Below are 18,815 nucleotides of genomic sequence, written 5' to 3' on the forward strand. Positions count from 1 at the left end.
GGGCGCACGTCAGCTGCGTGGCCAATCCCGTCAGTGGGGGGGGGGTTCATGCCCCACGTGTGCTATTGGCGTACCGAGATGCCCGATCACTTACGCATTTGGCTTAAGCGGGAGGAGAAGGAGGAGAGGTGGGTGTTGGCCGGGCTTGGCGAGTCGACCAATCGGAGCAGCCGCGGCGTTTCGCTAGGAGCGTAGGCCCCGCCTCCGCCCCGCCGTCTTTAAAGCCTGACTCTATGGTGGCCGGACCGGCGTAAGGGCGTTACGTGGATGAGGCGGGGACAAGAGCTGCGCGTGCGCACTGAGGCAAGGTGACGGTGCTGTTTCTCTTCTTCTGAGGGGAAGCGAAGGAGGACACTTTTCGGCCGCCCGTTCTCGCCTCGTCTAGCCGCGGCCATGAGCTACGACCGGGCCATTACCGTCTTCTCCCCTGACGGGCATCTCTTCCAAGTCGAATACGCCCAGGAGGCCGTGAAAAAAGGCTCCACCGCGGTACGGGGAGGGACAGGCCCTGGAGAGGGGGGAGGGGGGAGAGACGCCGGTGGGTGAAACCGAAAGCCAGAAGGCTCAAGTTTGCTTCATTCATTCCCAGGTGTATCGCTTTTTCAAGGCTGGGGGATGAAGAAGGGCGGGGGCGGGCGTGAATAAACAATATCCCTCCTTATTTAGGGTGGGAATCTCGTTCTCTCTGTCAAGTGTGCAGCTTTTACGTGGGTGCGCGACTTTTACGTAGGGTGCCCTACCGCAAGTGCCTCCATATTGCTGATGCTAGATCATGCTCGAACCTAACGAAGGGGCGGGTAATCTGGGCATTACGAAGGCTCCACTGTGCATTTTAATTCAGAACTTATTTGCATGATTAAGGTCCTTCTTGTAGAATAAAAATAACTGGCAACCCTAGTGTTTCACATTGATTTCACACTTTTAAGATTTTTCCCCCCACACTTGAAGCAGGTTACATCCATAACACGGCAGAGCGAGTCTGGATAACATTCGGACTTGATACGTGGCTTGGCAAAAGCAGAGAGAACACTTCTGGGGTTGCCTGCTTCGGGTTGGGGGAATTCCTGGAGATATTGAGGGGGAGGTTGGGGTTTGGGGAGGGGAGGGACCTCAGCAGGGTATAATGCCCTAGAGTCCATCGCCCAAAGCAGCCATTTTCTCCAGGGGAACTGATCAGCTGAAATTCTGATATCTAGAGATCAGCTGAAATTGTGGTAGAGCTTCAGACCCCACCTGGAGGTTGGCAACAGTGTTCCCTCTAAGCCGAGTTAGTGTGAGCTAGCTCACAGTTTTTTAGCCTCCAGCTCACACATTTTTGTCTTTGCTCAGGAAGGAGGGCTCCAGAGCAAACTAATTTATGCAGAAGCCAAATCGCTCGCTCACAACTTTAATGCCAGTGGCTCACAAAGTAGAATTTTTGCTCACAAGACTCCATGGCTTAGAGGGAACATTGGTTGGCAACCCTAGCTGTTTCACTTTTTCCCAGGCTAGGGGAAGGAGAGAGAGAGTGTGTGTAGGGGGGATGCATGAATGAGTTTGCTTTTTGCCCCTTAGGTGAAGGGGAGTCTGCTTTCCCCCTTTTCAGTGATATATAATCATATCAGTTATATTAATTGTCATTATGTATATTGATATATGTAATATGTCATAATAAGCAAGCTTTACTGGAACCATACCACTTTTTCTTAGGCCAGGAGGATTGTTGTTTTTTTAAAAAAATAAACTTCTTTCCTTTCCATTATTGGGGGAAAAAGCCATTTACAAAGTTAGGCTATGAACTTAGGCTATAACACACTTTCCAACCTGTGAGAGGAGCTGAATTTACGGAATAATTTCAATCCTCTTCTTCCCCTCCCCCATTTAAAGAGGGAAATATTGTGAAGGTTAGCCTTTCCCCCCCCTAGACTGCCCTGTCTTTTTTTTTTTTACACTGGGGGGGGGGGGTGGCTTGCATGATTGCATCCTCTTCCTCCCTCCCTTTTAAACATCTGTACAAATGAGCCTTTATTTGGACTATACCACTTTGTCTCTGAGCTGCAGCAGCAGGAGAGTGGCTTGGTTATACCTGTGGAGCTTCTGCATGTATCTTAAATTATTTCAGACAAGAATTTGTTTTCTGATTTGATGCTCCAGCTACATTTCCATAGAAAACACTTTACAGAAGCACTAATTTCTTATATATGCAAACCAAAAGTGCTGAGCATATGCAGCCCATCTAAAGCAGTCGCAGAAGTCTTGTTGACTTCAGTAGGCTAGGGCTGCATTACAAGTCCTTATTCCAGCTTGAGAAATTCTTAAATATATAGTGATTATCTCAGGGTAGTGTTTAATGCAGTGGCTTCAAAAGATGATCTCTAATGTGTGTGGGGGTAAGGGCCATCAAGTCACCGATGACTTGTGGCAACCCTATGAATTGATGACCTCCAAAACATCTTCCTAGTGTCCTGGCCCCACTGCTGGACCTCCTGATGGCACCTGGTATTTTTGGCCACTGTGTGACAGAGTGTTGGACTGGATGGGCCACTGGCCTGATCCAACATTGACTTCTCTTATGTTCTTATCCTTTCGTTAACAGCCTTGCTCAGGTCTTGCAGACTGAGGGCCGTGGCTTCCTTGATGGAGTCAGTCCATCTCATGAAGGGTCTCCCTTTTTCCCTGCCGCCTTCAACCTTTCCTTGTGTCGTTGTCTTTTCCAGTGAATCTTGACTTCTCCTAATGTGATCTCTAATAGTCTGTCTAATATTCAAGGTTGGAGTACGAGGGAAAAATATTGTGGTCCTTGGTGTGGAGAAGAAATCTGTGGCAAAACTTCAGGATGAAAGGACTGTCCGAAAGATCTGTGCCCTCGATGACAATGTCTGCATGGCTTTTGCAGGTGCGGTAATAAGTGAATATGAGGGAAATGGGAATGGAACCAACTGGTTCAGAATGCAGCTACAGCACAGCAAAGTCATATTTGTTTTTACCTTCCACAAGCTTGGATCTGGTGGAGGGTTTCTGCAGATGGATGGATTTCTCCCCGTGGAGTTTAACTTGCGTGCTTCCCCATTCCTGCTCTCCTGGAGCAGCATTTTGGGCTGCAGGGGGCAGGCGAGAAAGCCATGGTGTGTGGACAGAAATGCTCTGAGGGATCCAAATCAGTGCAATGTCTTATTTGGCTGATTTTCTTGAATATCTTTATTGTAGCCAAGGGTAAAAAAAGAAAATAATTCAGACTAGGTTCTTCTACAGAGTAAGAAATGTACAGATGATATGGCATCTCTCTTAAGTGCCATTTTATTTAATTGTAAGTGCCATTTTAAAGACTGCTTTTTTTCTCCTGCACGACTGTGTCACATTATAAAACTAGGAGAAAATGCATCAGTATACTCTAAAATAATTTAATTATTTTGGTTAGTTTCCGAAGTCCAGGCCTTTGAGTGCGGTGATCATTTACAGGTTGTTTTTTTTTCTATTTTGGTAGACTAGCGATCATTTTCTTGGATTATAGCTTTGGCCATTCATGCTTTAGGTTAGTCAAGGCTGTCTGGATTGCAAAGTGGCTCAGCATTGGTGACAAACAGCAGAAAGGGGAAGGGGTTAGCAAGAAAGAATTCACAACGTTACTTTGATAAATTACTAGAGACTGCAGTCTGTACTACTGTGTACAGCTTGCTGAAACTAGGAGCCTACCGTGTGATTTTTGCATCATTTAACGGATCATGTTAATACTTCTGCTTTGCTTCAGTTCTGTTTTCTAGATTCCTGTTGGTTCCAGACTTCTAGTCATAATTACCTTGTTTATCGAATATCCCGTTTTGTTGATTGTACTGACTCACAATGTGTAATCTGCCTTGATGAGTCCCTGTGAGAAAGGTGGACTATGAATAGCGTAAATAAATGAAAGAGAAGGGGTTAGAACTAGGGATGGGCATGTACTGGGAAGATGGAGGTTCATCCAGGTTCGTGAGGTTTGGGGATTCTTCCTTCCCTCCTTTCTGCTGGTAGCAGCAGATCTCGCAAAAGCCATTTAAAGGGAATGTTCACTTTAAATGGCTTTTGCAAGCCACAGGGGGAGTAAAAATCACTGAAAGGCTGGAATGGATGCACGCCATTTCAGTGATCCCTCTCCTGCTTCCCACCATGTACCTCCCAATAACCACTGGGAGAGTCAAGGATAGGGATGGGCATGAACCAGCGATGCTCATCACTGTAACTAGGTTTGTGAAAAGATTCATGCCCATCCCTAGTTAGCACTCTTGCCCTGTCACTTTCAGTTCTGAATCCTGAAGCTGTTTCTTTGTAAAAAGAAGAAAGCGGTGTAACGTCATTCCATGTGTACGTTTGTCCTAATGCTAAAAATCATGGTTGTAGTATATTTGAAGATAAACACTGGATGCTCCCTCTACTATTGTTCATCCCTCCCCCAAGACATGGAGTAAATTAAAAATGTAGTTGGTAACATGTTTTTGAAATCCATGTAGTCACAGACATGTATTTGTGATCTTTTCGTGTACCCTGTTTTCCTCCTGTCTCTTCAGTAATAAGTTTTGTGGTGTAGAGATCCTGCACGTGCACTGTGGAGTGCTGCATCTCCTTAATTATTCCTGTTGTTTGCAGGGCTCACAGCGGATGCCAGGATAGTCATAAACAGAGCTCGGGTGGAGTGTCAAAGCCATAGACTTACAGTGGAGGATCCTGTCACTGTGGAATATATTACACGTTACATTGCTAGCCTGAAGCAGGTATGTACAAAGACGACAAAGATGGTCTCTGTTAAGTGGAGCCTGATTTTTAGAGCAGACTCCCTTCTCTTGCGCCAGTGACCTCCTCCAAACAAATGGAACATAAAGCATTTGCTTTGTCTAAGAGAAAGTGAGTAGATGTCTTGCCAGTTTGTTCCAAAGACAGTGGAAAACAAATGTGAAGTAGTCTTTGCCTGGCTGCCAGTGCTTGGAATCAGGATCCTCTCTAATGGTGTGTTTAGCTATAAACATGCCTCTGCTCCCCAATTTAGCTGTGTTGTACAGTAAGGCCTTTTGAGTGGACATTTTCAAAGCCTGCAAAAAAACAATATATATTTTAAGAACTATAATATCCAACTTCTAGTCTTGGGTGTCTTCCTGTCTGCTCCCACTTGATTCAGTAGAGCAGAAGGCCTCGTGAAGTCCCTTAAAGCCTGAATGTGAATACACTGATTACTAAATGTACTCTTCTAGAGGAACGTTTCATTTTGGGCGGCTCAAGCCCTCAGTTGCCATTCTGATCCTAAGGAAATGTTTCTGCAGACAATTGCAAGTAATGCCTGTTTCCCTCTGTAAAATCGAACAGGTTAAGAACAAGTATCGTGTTGCTTTGAATTCTCACTGAAGTACTAGCTGAGAAATTGTTACAGGTTGTAACATACACAGTTCTGCTAAAAACAAAATTTCTGTTAACTCCTCAGCGGTATACCCAGAGCAACGGCCGCAGACCTTTTGGTATTTCTGCCCTGATTGTGGGATTTGACTTCGATGGAACTCCAAGGCTTTATCAGACTGATCCCTCTGGTACCTACCATGCTTGGAAGGTGAGGGTTACTTGGGTTCTCCTGCCACGCCCCCCCCCCCAAAAAAAAGAATAGAAGTCTGTTTCTATATATAGTCATAATTTAATCCATTGCCATTGATAACTTGAATAGGGTAAGGCAGTACGCCATCTTACCCAGTGTTATTTCCTCCCATGCTCTGCTTGTGTCCTGTTCTGGGCTGCTAGTGGTCCCTTTGGGAAACTTGGTCCATAATAATGTGCTGATTAAAATGTTAGCACACTTAATTAGGCTGAAAAAAATATATAAAAGGCATTATGATTACGTGACTATTGGAGTTCACTGCACCATTCTTTGTTGGTGGCCAGAAGCAGTGCAGTGACTGGGAACTGGGAACAATCTGCAGGTAAGCTAGTGGACTAACAAGAACAGCATGAGAAAAGGAATTGTCACTCGACCCGCCAGGAGTGCCGAGTTTTAGTTCCCCCCTTTTCAGATACCACCATATAGTCGGATTTCTTTCTCTTGAGGACTGCCTGTTTGAAACATTACCGGCTCTGAGCGTTAGAAATACTAAGGGGGAAAAATTGAAATGCGAAGATGAAAGATAAATCATGTAGGTTGTCTTCTAGTTCCTTTTAATCTTTTTTAAAAACTACCTTAGGCTAATGCCATTGGCAGAGGAGCAAAGTCAGTGCGTGAATTTTTGGAGAAAAACTACACTGATGAAGCAATTGAAACAGATGACCTGACCATTAAGCTTGTCATCAAAGCCCTTCTTGAAGTAAGTATGAACATCTGAATTACTGTGTATTGTCTTGGTTACCCAGTTAGATTTTTATGCAATCCCATCTATTGCAAGGTTAGAAAATTGGCTGTTGAAATAGCTTTGCATTTCACATCTAATAAATTTAAATATATTGATGTAATTCAATAACCATTAAACTGACGAACCTAGGTCCAGTGCTCACGGAAGGGGAAAAGGCACTCTGTGTGTTGCTTGCATGTGTCTATCGCTTACAGCTTGGATTGAAATTTAAAACTTCTCACATTGTTTAATATCAACGCTGCACACAAAAGTTTATATCCAGAATCAAACTTTGTTGGTCTTAAAGGTGCCACTGGACTCAAGTTTTGTTCTGTTCTTTCAGACCAACATGACTACCCTCCTGAATTTACTGTTTACTTACTATTCATTTTCTTGGTTTAAGGTTGTACAGTCTGGTGGGAAAAATATTGAGCTAGCTGTTATGAGAAGAAACCAGCCTCTCAAGGTAAGGTATTGTTAATACTGCATTTTTAAAAAGATCTGGTCAATATTGTGCGGTCAGTAGTCAGAGGATTTGCATTGCAATTTGTATGTACGTATTGCAGTTAGTTCATTCTGTGAGCAGAAAGAGGTTGCTTTCAAGCAAGCTGCACGTTCTACCCCTTCAGCTTGTTTTCTAATCTCTGCATGCACAGCACCGTTACCTGTCCTATCCCAGTGGCATTTTCTCTACAGTTTGTGGTAACAGTACATCTATAACAGTCATTACCTTGGTCCTCCCTTCTGGAAATCCCAGTGCATTTTTTTTGGCCCAGTGCTTTGGAAACTACGTCCTTAGCTGTCCATAAGCCTGACAAGAAAGGCACTAGCAAGAAAGGCACAGTTGTTTGTCCCTTCAGCCTCCTTTCTACAATGTAGTTCAGCAGTGGAATCAGCTGCCTAGGGAGGCGGTGAGCTCCCCCTCACTGGCAGTCTTCAGGCAACAGCTAGAGCTGGACGAACACTTGTCAGGGGATCCTTTTGGCTGATTCTGCATTGAGCAGGAGGTTGGACTAGGTGGCTCGGATAGCTCCTTCCAGTTCTATGGTTCTATAGTCCTATGAGCAGTCGGAAAACACTTCTGAACACATACAAGGGTGTCAACAATTTGTCAGATCTCCACCCCAGTTTCCCAGGTGCTTAGGACAGATCTCTTAGAGGAGGGGAGTGAGGAGTCATGGTGTGTGTGTGTTGGGGAGCTGTTAGAACTCTGAGGTATCTTCACACAAGTCCTTTGGTAACAGGACTCTGATCACGTCACTTCTGTATTGCAGATCTTGAGCCCCGAAGAGATTGAAAGATACGTTGCGGAAATTGAAAAGGAAAAGGAAGAAAATGAGAAGAAAAAACAGAAGAAAACATCGTGATGAATGAAATCTAATTCCCATGTTGTTGGCTTTTGGTTTTAAAATCAATCATGAGTTAAGTCTGTATAGCTGCGTAGGCATTCCATTTTCTTGTTCTGTGCCCTTTGTAAAAGGCCTACAATAAACCACCTGGTTTTTTAAAGCTTGTTCCTGTAATGTGTTCCTTTCTTCAGCTTAACACTGTAGTGATCACAACGCTTTGCGTTTCTGTAATAGATGGAAATCTGTTTGCATAAACTGACACCCACTTTGGCATAAAAAAATGCTGTCTCATAGTCCGTGTTCTTTTACTGCTCATGGCTGTCTTCTGTCATGTATGTTGATTTGCATTTATCTGGCATAACGTTTGAGTCCTACATTGCTTAATTCAGCTATACAAGAGGATTCAAATGTAAGCTTGGGGTAGAACCTTATTTGTCAGTCATGCTTTTCCCTTGACTGAATGTCACAATTTAAAACTAGAAAGGTGAATTCAAAGTCAGCATGTTACTCAAAAAAACCCAACACCCCTCTAGATTGACTGTACAGCTGACAATGGGGATGAGTTGCTACCTAGTCTATTTATGCTGATTTCTGTAATAGGGCATCCACTGTACAGGTGGGAATGGGGGGCTGTATGTTGCAAAATGCACACTTAGGAAAGAGAACCACTGAAATGATGGCTGCCTTGTGCAGGCACCTCTTTCCTCAAACTAAGTGGCATCGTCTGTATTTGCATTTGGGCTTGAAAAACTATATGTACATGCAGGTGGTAAATGGTGGGGTGAAAAGGCAAACTGGCTGTATACAACTGCCTGTGCCCTTGTATGGGACCTGCTTCAATGTTAGGGAAACCTGTTCCTAAAAACTGAACTGCCTTTGTAGTTACTGTCAATGTGGTGACTGGGCACAGCTCTGCCAGCAACGCTTAACCACTGCAGTCTCAGGCCTGGGAATAGCAGGCCAAATGAAAGCACACTATACCACATAGTCTGCAGGTACAACTACATCCTATCAGTGACCCCCCCCCCCAAAGTCATTATGGATCAGCAAAAACTCAAAATACTTGGCATTAGAAGAAATCTCTTGCACCTGCTAGTGTTTACTTGATTTATACCCTGCATTTTGACTGTCCTCCCATTTTATCCATGTAACTACCCTGTAATGTAGGTTAGGCTGAGAGTATGTGAGTGGCCCATTGTCACCCAGCAGGATTCCATGGCAGAGGGGGGGGGATATGAACCCGGCTCTCCCAGACCCTGGTTTGACACTCTTCAGTTACACCACATTGGCTCTAGTGTTACGCTGCTCCTGGAACTTGTAATGGGCATGAATCTGGTTTACTGCTGGGCTTACATATTTGCCCAGTCTTTGTGCTATGTGGTAAATTGGAGCTGAAAGCTACTGTGCTATCTTGACTGGACATCTTTAACAATTGAGATTTTTCACAGTAACCAGAACCAAGCAGAAGTTACTTTCAGAAGGGAGTGAACAAACCGGCAATGGGGTTTGATGTCTAAATTGAGCTGCCTTGGCTTACATAGGAAGTCCCCTTAGAAACGCCCCTTTTGCTTTGCCCTTCTCATTTTGTTGGGTGTAAATTCAAAAAAACACATCCTGCAGTTCTGACTAGAAAGGTTTTGCACACCATAAAACTGGGAGAGAGCTGCGTTGGGCAATATTCCAGTTATAGTGCCTGTTATATTAATGCAACCTTCATGCTTAGGACAGGAAGCACCCAAGTAGATAAGCTACAATGTAGGCATGATCCCTTCTGAGACAAAAATAAGGCAGTTACAAAGGTAGGCTGAACCTCGTAGACCAGATAGAGACTGGAGGAGGCAAGTTAGATAGCGAAGCCTCCTAGGTTGCCCACACTGAAGACAAAGGGGAATGACTTAAAAAGAGGAGCAGGAAATGCTTAGAGAATCATTCCTGGTTCTTTGAAATGTAACCTTTTTGTTCACAAATACCTGAAAAAGATGAAATTTCAGATACAAAAAACCCCCAGATTCCATGTAAATCATTAAGAAAATACACAGTACAGTCAAAATTAGGCTTATTATCTCCTTCGACAGCATTTGTATAAATGCTTGAGTAGCTAGAAAAACAGAAAGCCCGGACCCTTATAACCCTTTGCAAGATCAGATTCATTTCCTAGGTTAGAAAGGATCAAGAGAAGGCAGGAAAATGTGCACAAAATTAGGACCACGCAATCATAGTTTTGCTCTAACTATAGATCCATCACTTTCATGGTCCAATTTTGGTGTAGTGGTTAGGTGTGCGGACTCTAATCTGAGAGAACCGGGTTTGATTCCCCACTTCTCCACTTGCACCTGGCTGGATGACTGAAAGCTACTGTGCTATCTTGACTGGACATCTTTAACAATTGAGATTTTTCACAGTAACCAGAACCAAGCAGAAGTTACTTTCAGAAGGGAGTGAACAAACCGGCAATGGGGTTTGATGTCTAAATTGAGCTGCCTTGGCTTACATAGGAAGTCCCCTTAGAAACGCCCCTTTTGCTTTGCCCTTCTCATTTTGTTGGGTGTAAATTCAAAAAAACACATCCTGCAGTTCTGACTAGAAAGGTTTTGCACACCATAAAACTGGGAGAGAGCTGCGTTGGGCAATATTCCAGTTATAGTGCCTGTTATATTAATGCAACCTTCATGCTTAGGACAGGAAGCACCCAAGTAGATAAGCTACAATGTAGGCATGATCCCTTCGGAGACAAAAATAAGGCAGTTACAAAGGCAGGCTGAACCTCATAGACCAGATAGAGACTGGAGGAGGCAAGTTAGATAGCGAAGCCTCCTAAGTCGCCCACACTGAAGACAAGATCAGATTCATTTCCTAGGTTAGAAAGGACCACAAAGAGAAGGCAGGAAAATGTGCACAAAATTAGGACCACGCAATCATAATTTTGCTCTAACTATAGATCCATCACTTTAATGGTCCAATTTTGGTGTAGTGGTTAGGTGTGCAGACTCTAATCTGGGAGAACCGGGTTTGATTCCCCACTTCTCCACTTGCACCTGGCTGGATGACCTTGGGCAAGCCCTAGCTCTGATAAGAGTTGTTCTTGAAAAAGAGCAGTTTCTGTCAAGAGCTCTCTGAGTCCCACCTACATCACAGGGTGTCTGTGGTGGGGAGGGGAAGGGAGATTATAAACCACTCTGTGAAGGGCTGGGTATAAATCCAGTCTCTTCTTCAAATATGTTTTTTTAAAAATACGTAAGACTATAGGAGAGACCTAGGAGGACACAGACCGTTGATAGTTAAGCAGCACTGACTGCCATGGGCTTGCCCCAAGCCAGGAACATTAAGAGGGTGGGAAAATCAACATTATACTTCTCACAATTTCACAAGTCTATATAGTGCCCTTCAGTAGGTGAAAGGAATTAGATCATAATGAAGACGTGCGTCATTGAAAGCATTTTGCTAGGGGCGAAGGCAGCTGGCTGGTAGACCCAACAGAATTGGAAAGAGCGTTCAAGTATGCTCGGTCGCTGTCCTTCAGCACCGACACTTCTGTCTTCCGAGTAACTCAGAGTTTACTAGATCCCGGAGCCTGTGAAGTGCCCTTGTCTCTTGTAGTAGCTAACAGCTTAGAGCACTTGACTGCTCTACCTCCAAGCAAGTAACAATCGGGAGTTTTAGATGTACAGAGTTATTTCATTTCAACCAACCTCTTTGAACAGCTGCCCCAAAGCTCCTCAATGGTTGGAGTTAACTATACCAGTGCAAGTGCCTCTTCTGTAATACAAGGTTGTTGTGGTTGTGCGGGAGAAAGGTGGTTGTGCGCTAGCTTAGACAAGGCCTCAAATTCACAGCAGCTTGACATAATTGGCTTGCGGTGTTTATGCACTTCTATATGGTTTTGCATTTTTGCTTGCTTGGAAGCCCGAGTAATTCGTTTTCTAGGCCGGTTATGAATATGGACGAGTATATGGCCCGCCTGCTTCTTTACCCCAATCAATTCACTTTAATGGTTAGAGGCAAGTGGCACATGAAAGCTTATACCACGAACAAGTTTCTAGTCTTAAAGGTGCCACTGGACTCAAACTTTGTTCTGCTGCTTCAGAACAATACGGCGACCAGTGTTCCCTCTAAGCTGAGTTAGTGTGAGCCAGCTCACAGTTTTTTAGCCTTTGGCTCACACATTTTTATCTTGGCTCAGAAAGGATGGCTCCAGAGCAAACTAATTTATGCAGTAGCCAAATAACTCGCTCACAACTTTAATTGCCAGTAGCTCACAAAGTAGAATTTTTGCTCACAAGACCCCACAGCTTAGAGGGAACATTGACGGCGACCCCACCCGAATCCAGAGTTTTCTGTAAAGCCAGCTGTTTCTCCAGCTTCCCCTTACAACGGCAGTTTTGAAGACAGAAACTACTAATAACCCAAGGACAGTATTAAGAACCCCCCCCCCCATCCTGTATCACAGTACCCAAACCCCAGGTGCCATCGGGAGGTCCACCAGCGGGGCCAGATGACCTAGCATTAAACATGCACATTTTCTCATAGGTTCCACAGGTCTTTACCAAAAGAAATACCCTTGCCAGAATATCATCAGAACACAGCCCGTGCCAAGTTCAACCTCAAGAGCCAGAATCAAACCCAGTTCTCCCAGATTCGAGTCCGCTCACTTAACCACTACACCAAACTGTCTCTCTCAGGTAGCTCACAGGGTGATCTTGGGCTAGCTACTCAGCCTGAATGACCTCACAGGATTTTTCTAAGCATGAAATAGGATCATGGGACCATGTAGACGACCCTGAGCTCCCTAAAGGACGTCATAAATCAAAATGATAAAAAAGACTGGTCCCTCCAGAATAAGGGCTAGAAACTTTAAACTGGACTTAAGTGCCAAACCACCAATTCATCTAACACTTCCAGATAGTGATCCTGATTCCCCCCCCCCCTTCAAACATTCAAGAAAGGTTACAAGTTAAGGTATACTGGAAAGCACCCACAAGGCCGCTGCCTTTTATGGGTATGTTAAAGACGTAACCTCTCAGAGCTAATCTCTGGGTAGCAGGGAAAAGTTGAGTAGGGAAGTCTTGCCGTCTATGGTTAGCACCTTCTCTCAGCACTTGTCCGCCGCTCTGGGAATCTTTCCCTTTCGTTCCGGATCAGGTGGGATTACTCAGAAACATCTGGGAGTCAGAGACGACACGGTGGGAAGCTTCAAACATTTACATGTTTTATTTAGACTGATTCCAGGAGCAGCCTCATCACAGTATTTCAATCCTTAGTGATGCAGGCCTACAAAACAACCCCCCCCCACACCCTTAATTGTACAGCAACTTAATACCACAGGGGTGGGGAGGAAAAAAATAAGGCTAGCCATTGGGGGGGGGGTAGGGTTATGGGATCCATCAGAAGAAGCCTTTCAAACAAAACGCTCCTATAAGCTAATAAAGGACACACATGCCTAGTACTAAAAGGCTTGACTTCACTTTCATGCAAAAGTTTATAATCCCGGCACACACCCTTTAAGCACCCCCTCCCCAACCATTTTTTTTAAAAAACCCAAACCCAAAAATATTCAGCTATTTACAAGTTTGGGGAGAGAAGCAGAAGAACTGAGCATGCTGGTTTCATGATCTCTCTCTCCCTCGCCGCCCCCTCCCCTTGCCGGCAACCCAGCACACAATGCACATCCTCTCAGGGCTTTTCTGTCATGAGGGAGAGAGAGTCCAAGCCTAGCCATAAAAGACTTTCCCCTCTTGAAGGGAAAAAGGGGGTGGTGGTGGTAAGGATTCCAATCTCCTCAAAGTGTTTACTGTGTGGACAGCCCGTAATTTCGGCCTTCCTTTAAGCGGAAGGCTCAGTCTGTGTTCAGTTTGTGTTGTTAAACTCGTGAGTGGCCAAACAGAATGGCCTTCGACCGTAGGCCGTTCGGAAACATCTCAACAGCGTTCCTTCTGAGGGGTGACCAAGCTCCCCGGAGAAGTCCTACATCTCAAGTGGTGAACCCAGAACTATATCATCAGCAACTTCCCTCATCACTTCACTACACACAACTCTTTTTTCTCTCCCCACCCCCCCCCCGGAATTCCATTTCTAGACACCAAAAGTAATCGGCTTGAACTGAAGTGGGGGTGACGGGGCAACAGAAGGAGACCTGCGAGATCTTGGGTTCCTCAGAACGAAACAAAAAAAACCATCACACACTCAAAAAAAAAACTAAAACAAAACACAGGAGTTGCTGGTTTCAAGTGAGCTTTGGTTCTTCTTGAAGAACTGAGAATTATTTCCTTCAGGAGACGAGAACGGGGTGTCGTGGTTCAAACTGCAGCAGCCTTTGGAACCTCAAAGCAGCACCTTTAAATTCCTCGCACTTCTTTAAAAAATGAAGAAAAAGAAAAGAAAAATATATCCTTGGTGGTGATTCTGCACTCATTCAAGACCGCTCCTGTGCTCCGATCCTGGTTCTGACACAGAGCGACAGTGCCTTCAGAGTAAAAGCATATAAACACGGTGCTCCATTCATCCCACGCTTATGTGGAGCTCTTCGGGCTGTTCCCTCCTTCCTATGTACACACCTTTTTTTGCAGTCTGCTTGAGAACCTATAGGAGGAACACACACATCTCTAAGTTTTACATACACAGGAGCATCCCCTTTGCTAGTTACTCCCTAGGCTGTGCCTCTAGCACCAGGATGGACCTCCGACTAGTCAGGAGAGCAGAAAAGGCCACTATCCAGAACCAATAGATGAGTCTAAAAATGGATCTCTTCTGTATGTGCCACCAAGAGCTCCTTGAAAGCAGAACAGAATAGAAAGACACAAGGGGGAGGGACCCTGAAACCCTGTCCTGGAAGTCATTCATTTGCATGTGAGAATGCAGAACCCACCAACCAACATGCATTTCACCAATCTTTAATGGAAACAAGAGCATAAGAGAGGTGCCTTCATTGGTTAAGAGTAAAAGCCAAAGGGGCATAACTTGGGGAGGCCCTGATACAATGAACGTTGGTCAACTAATGAGGGGCCCTGAACTTCAGAGTATTTCACCGTTTGATTCCTTACCTGAAAAGTTCACACCCTTCCCGTCCCCACTCGGGATGTCGCTTGAGTTCGTCGCACGGCACCAGATCCCCTTCCACCGCGAAACCCCCCTCTGAAGCTACGGCCACGAAGAAACCGGCCAGACACGCCAAACGTCTCTGTGTTCAGCTTCCGTTCTTCGGCCCATGTTGTTCGCCTGGAACTAGAAGAAGAGTTGGTTTTTAAACCTCACTTTTCTCTATCCCAAGGAGTCTCAAAGTGGCTTACAATCGTTTTCCATTCTTCCCCCCCACCCCCAAATCACAGGTGCCTTGTGAGGCAAGCTGAGGCTGAGAGTTCTGAGAGAACTGTGACTGGCCCAAGGTCACCCAGCAGGCTTCATGAGGAGGAGGAGCGGTGAATCAAACTCGGTTCTCCATTCTCTCTTAACCACTACACTATGCTGGTTTTCAACTAAACAAGACCAGATCAGTTATGCTGCCATGGATGTGTTCCCCCACCACCACTCTTGTCCCAGAGGAGAGGGAGCTGCTGTAGGTTGCAGTGCTGCTGTCATGAACATTGATCTTTGTGTTACATCCTTTATGCAATCCACAAGACACAGTTCTATATTCCTGTAAGGCCCTTCCCAAAGATGGTTTAGAAAACCTATTCATGCCTGCCTGAAGAATAAGGCACAGAGAGGTCCTGTTTTTAAATCCTAACACTTAAAAAAAGGAGTCTAGACCAAGGCCAAAGATTCAAGGTCAGGTTACCTGGATTTCAGTTCAGATGAGATGTTGTCGAAGAACGACTTTGATTTGTCGTAGTAGCAGTTGGGTCCGAGGAGGTCTTCGTCTGCGTTGCCATCGCAGTTCTCAGCAGCCACGGTAGGTTCCCCCTTCTCTTCTCCCGTCTCAACTTTGTCATCTGAAAAAGGAGGCGGCAAGCAATTATTTTTCCAACTGGAGGCTCGATTCATCTGCTCCAAAAAGGCTGCACCTACCGGTTTCCACGTCACAAGACGTAAAGCACAGCCACAGACCTTTAAAGTTAAGCTTCTTCTTGAATTCCTTGTCCAGCTCCTCCCGGTTAAACTGTGCATTTGCGCTCTCGAAGTCAAAGTCACCTTCAAACTTGATTGTATTCTCTTTCACGGTAGCTGGCCGGTTTTGCCCCCTGGAACGATTCCGGGTTCGCCGGTTCCCTGAAGTGTTAAAACACACACACATGTTTTGGAAAACAAAGAAAGGTTTGCAGCCTTAAGCAAGCCATGACAAAGAGTTCCTTGCATCTAAGTAAGGTAATCAGGCTGCATTTCTTAAAGGTCGTTTTAACTCCACTGAAGAGGTAGTCCTAGCAAACCCTTTGCTCTGGGCACTCGTGACAGTAAAGCCTTTGCATTCTGAGCTAGTCCTGCATCATGGAACCCCACATGTGAAACTCACGTACTAGAACCTGCATGCCTGTAAATATATTCTAGGGTTTGTTAGGCTGGATGGATGAGCATTTGTAGCTCTCAAGTGGTAACTCCCTCCCCATCCACCTGAGGGGCTTGAACTCTTCTGTATGATGTTGCTGCCTGCAGCTGTCCTTTACGGAAAGCCTTAAGTTACCCCCACAAAGTTCTCAACAGTTAACTGGAACCGTCATTCCCTTGAAATCTATTGAAAGAAGGCATGCCCATCGTCAGCTCAAAGTTATTGCTAACAGATCCCACTGCTTTATGGATCATTATGAGGTGCCTTCAGTCATATATGCGCTTCTATTTCAAAATACAGAATGAATTGTCATGCCTCTTTCTTCTAGCCCTTGGTATAACCAGGCCTGGCCAGCCAAAAATCCATGCTCTTTGGCCCAATCTCTTATACTGCAGAAGCAACAATGGGGAAGGGAGTGCTATAAATTCTCCAAATCTACCTGTCAGGTTAACATACCTGATCTCCTCCTCTGGGGCCTTCTATTTTCATCGTTCACCTGTCCTTGTGTCTGTACAGGTGCTGGCTCAACTGTATCTAAGGCAAAATAGGAAGGTCTGTTCACACAACCGTGTAACCACTGTGCTGAAAAGGTATCGGGAAGAGGTACATGCAAGCAGACATCGGGAACTCAAAGTACAAAAAAATTAAGGGAAAGCTTTTCCGAAGGGAGTTTTGTACCAGTTGTCTTGTTACTTTGTGGAATTGACCGTGTGTTGCGCTGGATGCCTGGGGTGACTTACGGAAGAGCCTTTTTGGGATTCAAGTTGTCAATGGGACCCGTCTGAACCGCCTGCTCCACCATTGGGCTTTTACGCACTGAATGAACAGATGCAAAAGCAGCGCCTGGAGGGAAAACCAAGAAGTGTCAAAAGCTACTGTGACCCCCGACTTAGAGAACCACTCTCCTGGCTTTAAGGCCAATCAGGTTCAGAAGCCTTCTCTCTCTCACACACACACACACACACAACGCTTTCAGACCAGAAAGTTCTCCAGAAAAAAAAAAGACTAGAAAGCGTTTTCTAGGAGCCTGAGACATCTAAGGAATGAGCACGTTTGGTTTTACTGTAGTTCACAGAGAAAGACTGAGCATCCTCAACCGTCGATCTGTTGGCAGGATCTTAATTGACACGGCAATCGCATAAAATGTGAAGAAGCTACCCCAACAGTTTTGTCAGAGAAATCTGAACAAAAGGGAAAACTAGGCCCCACTCCCCTGGCTCAAGGAGTTCTCAATTTCTTGCCGGTTACAAATCAGAGATGCTGAAAAGCACTTCTTGTTGCTTTCTGCCGTCAAGTCACAGCTGACTCATGGCGACCACGTAGGGTTTTCAAGGCAAGAGACCTTCAGAGGTGGCTTGCCCCTGCCTGCCTCTGTGTAGCAACCCTGGACTTCCTTGGTGGCCTCCCATCCAAATACTATCCGGGGCCAACCCAGCTCAGCTTCTGGATTATCCAGGTCAGGGCTAGAGAACCATTGAAGAACTCCAACAAAATATTCTCTTCTTACAACAAGGTTTTAGCTCCATTTGTAACACAAAGGCTTAGTTAACAATAACTCCCGGGCATAATGTAGACATACACGATTTTTAAGAAACTTTAGTTAAGTGTGTCCAATGAAGCATTCAGTGTTATTTTCTGTTAAATACCCAAATAGTCTTACAGCAATGGTACAAGACCGTTGCAAATATACCACTTTTGCTTACAATGAATTATGTATTGCGTTCAGCTTTTATTTTTTTTCTCTTCTCCCTTTGGCAAAAACTAAGATACATATGCAAAGGCAACATATGGTGCAGCAGTTTACAGCTTGCTGTGAGGAACTGGGTATATTTGCAATTTTGCTTATAGGAAGACTAAGGCATTTATACTGTTAAAAGTTCTATAAATATGCCACATGACACAATTCCATATGCTAAGTTATAAATGATGCATTTTATTGTTGTTAAAGCAGTAACATAAGTTGAGGTTTGATATTTTCAATTTCCCCCAACATTTGTTTTTTGCTGAAAAAACAAAACATGATTCCAAAGTTTTCAGAAATGTTCTATCCAACTCCAGTTTGGAGTCTTACGTTCTCCGATATAATATTCTTGGGAACTGCAGTTTGTGTGAAGGGGTTAAGAATCCAAGGACCCTTTTGACCCTCAAAGAACAACAGGCATGATTTGGGGCAAAGCATGAGCATTAAGCTGCTTTAAACATCTACGTGCCTTTCCAACAGGAAGATTTAGTGCAAGTTCTGACAGGTTTTGACCCCCTCACAGTTCTAGTTATATCGAAGATGAAGTAGATTCCTATCCATACCACACTTCAAAGCAGGCTAGTAACGACTTACCATTCATGGTAAGACAAGAGCACCCCCACTTAGCAATCTACCATTTGTGAACTTCCCACCTATTTTGTGCCTCAGATGTGCTCTAAACACACACACGATTCCACTTATACTGACAAAGCGCATAAATGAAGCTGCTGAAAGGGGAAAAAACAGAATAATGGAATTTTTGTGTGGTTTGGTACAGAATTTGATCTTTCCTGGCATATGGACAGCACTAATCGGTATGTGTCTATGTCAGAGATTTAAAGTGTGATTACATTCCTGTCTCTGAATACTGGGCAACAATCCCAAACCCAGGCCCGTAGCTACAGTGGGGCATCTCAGCCCCCCCCCCACTTACT

General features: G+C 44.7%; 2 protein-coding genes across 2 annotated transcripts in view; one reads left to right on the plus strand and one right to left on the minus strand.

The window, feature by feature from the left end:
• The first annotated feature begins 255 nt into the window (after positions 1–255).
• PSMA7 (proteasome subunit alpha 7) lies at positions 256–7,944 on the plus strand. Its single transcript, XM_015406137.1, has 7 exons — positions 256–489; positions 2,749–2,875; positions 4,600–4,724; positions 5,426–5,548; positions 6,171–6,290; positions 6,718–6,780; positions 7,589–7,944. Exons 1-7 carry the CDS (start codon positions 394–396, stop codon positions 7,679–7,681), a joined length of 747 nt encoding a protein of 248 aa, XP_015261623.1. The 5' UTR covers positions 256–393; the 3' UTR covers positions 7,682–7,944.
• Positions 7,945–12,884: 4,940 nt separating this feature from the next.
• The window catches only part of LSM14B (LSM family member 14B), a 17,188-nt gene continuing 11,257 nt past the window's right edge, over positions 12,885–18,815 (minus strand). Inside the window, 6 exon segments of the mRNA XM_015406133.1 lie at positions 12,885–14,239; positions 14,701–14,881; positions 15,435–15,588; positions 15,704–15,865; positions 16,596–16,673; positions 16,818–16,982. Of these exon segments, the coding sequence (XP_015261619.1) occupies positions 14,710–14,881; positions 15,435–15,588; positions 15,704–15,865; positions 16,596–16,673; positions 16,818–16,982 (731 nt within the window). The 3' untranslated portion in view covers positions 12,885–14,239; positions 14,701–14,709.

The sequence above is a fragment of the Gekko japonicus genome, unplaced genomic scaffold (genome assembly GCF_001447785.1).
Source record: "Gekko japonicus isolate JY-2015 unplaced genomic scaffold, Gekko_japonicus_V1.1 scaffold946, whole genome shotgun sequence".
Taxonomy (NCBI): Eukaryota; Metazoa; Chordata; class Lepidosauria; order Squamata; family Gekkonidae; genus Gekko; species Gekko japonicus.

Coding starts and splice junctions, on each gene's coding strand:
- PSMA7 (XM_015406137.1), top strand. CDS start 394: ATGAGCTACGACCGGGCCATTACCGTCTTCTCCCCTGACGGGCATCTC. Junction 490..2,748: donor TGAAAAAAGGCTCCACCGCG/GTACGGGGAGGG, acceptor CTAATATTCAAG/GTTGGAGTACGAGGGAAAAA. Junction 4,725..5,425: donor ACATTGCTAGCCTGAAGCAG/GTATGTACAAAG, acceptor TTAACTCCTCAG/CGGTATACCCAGAGCAACGG.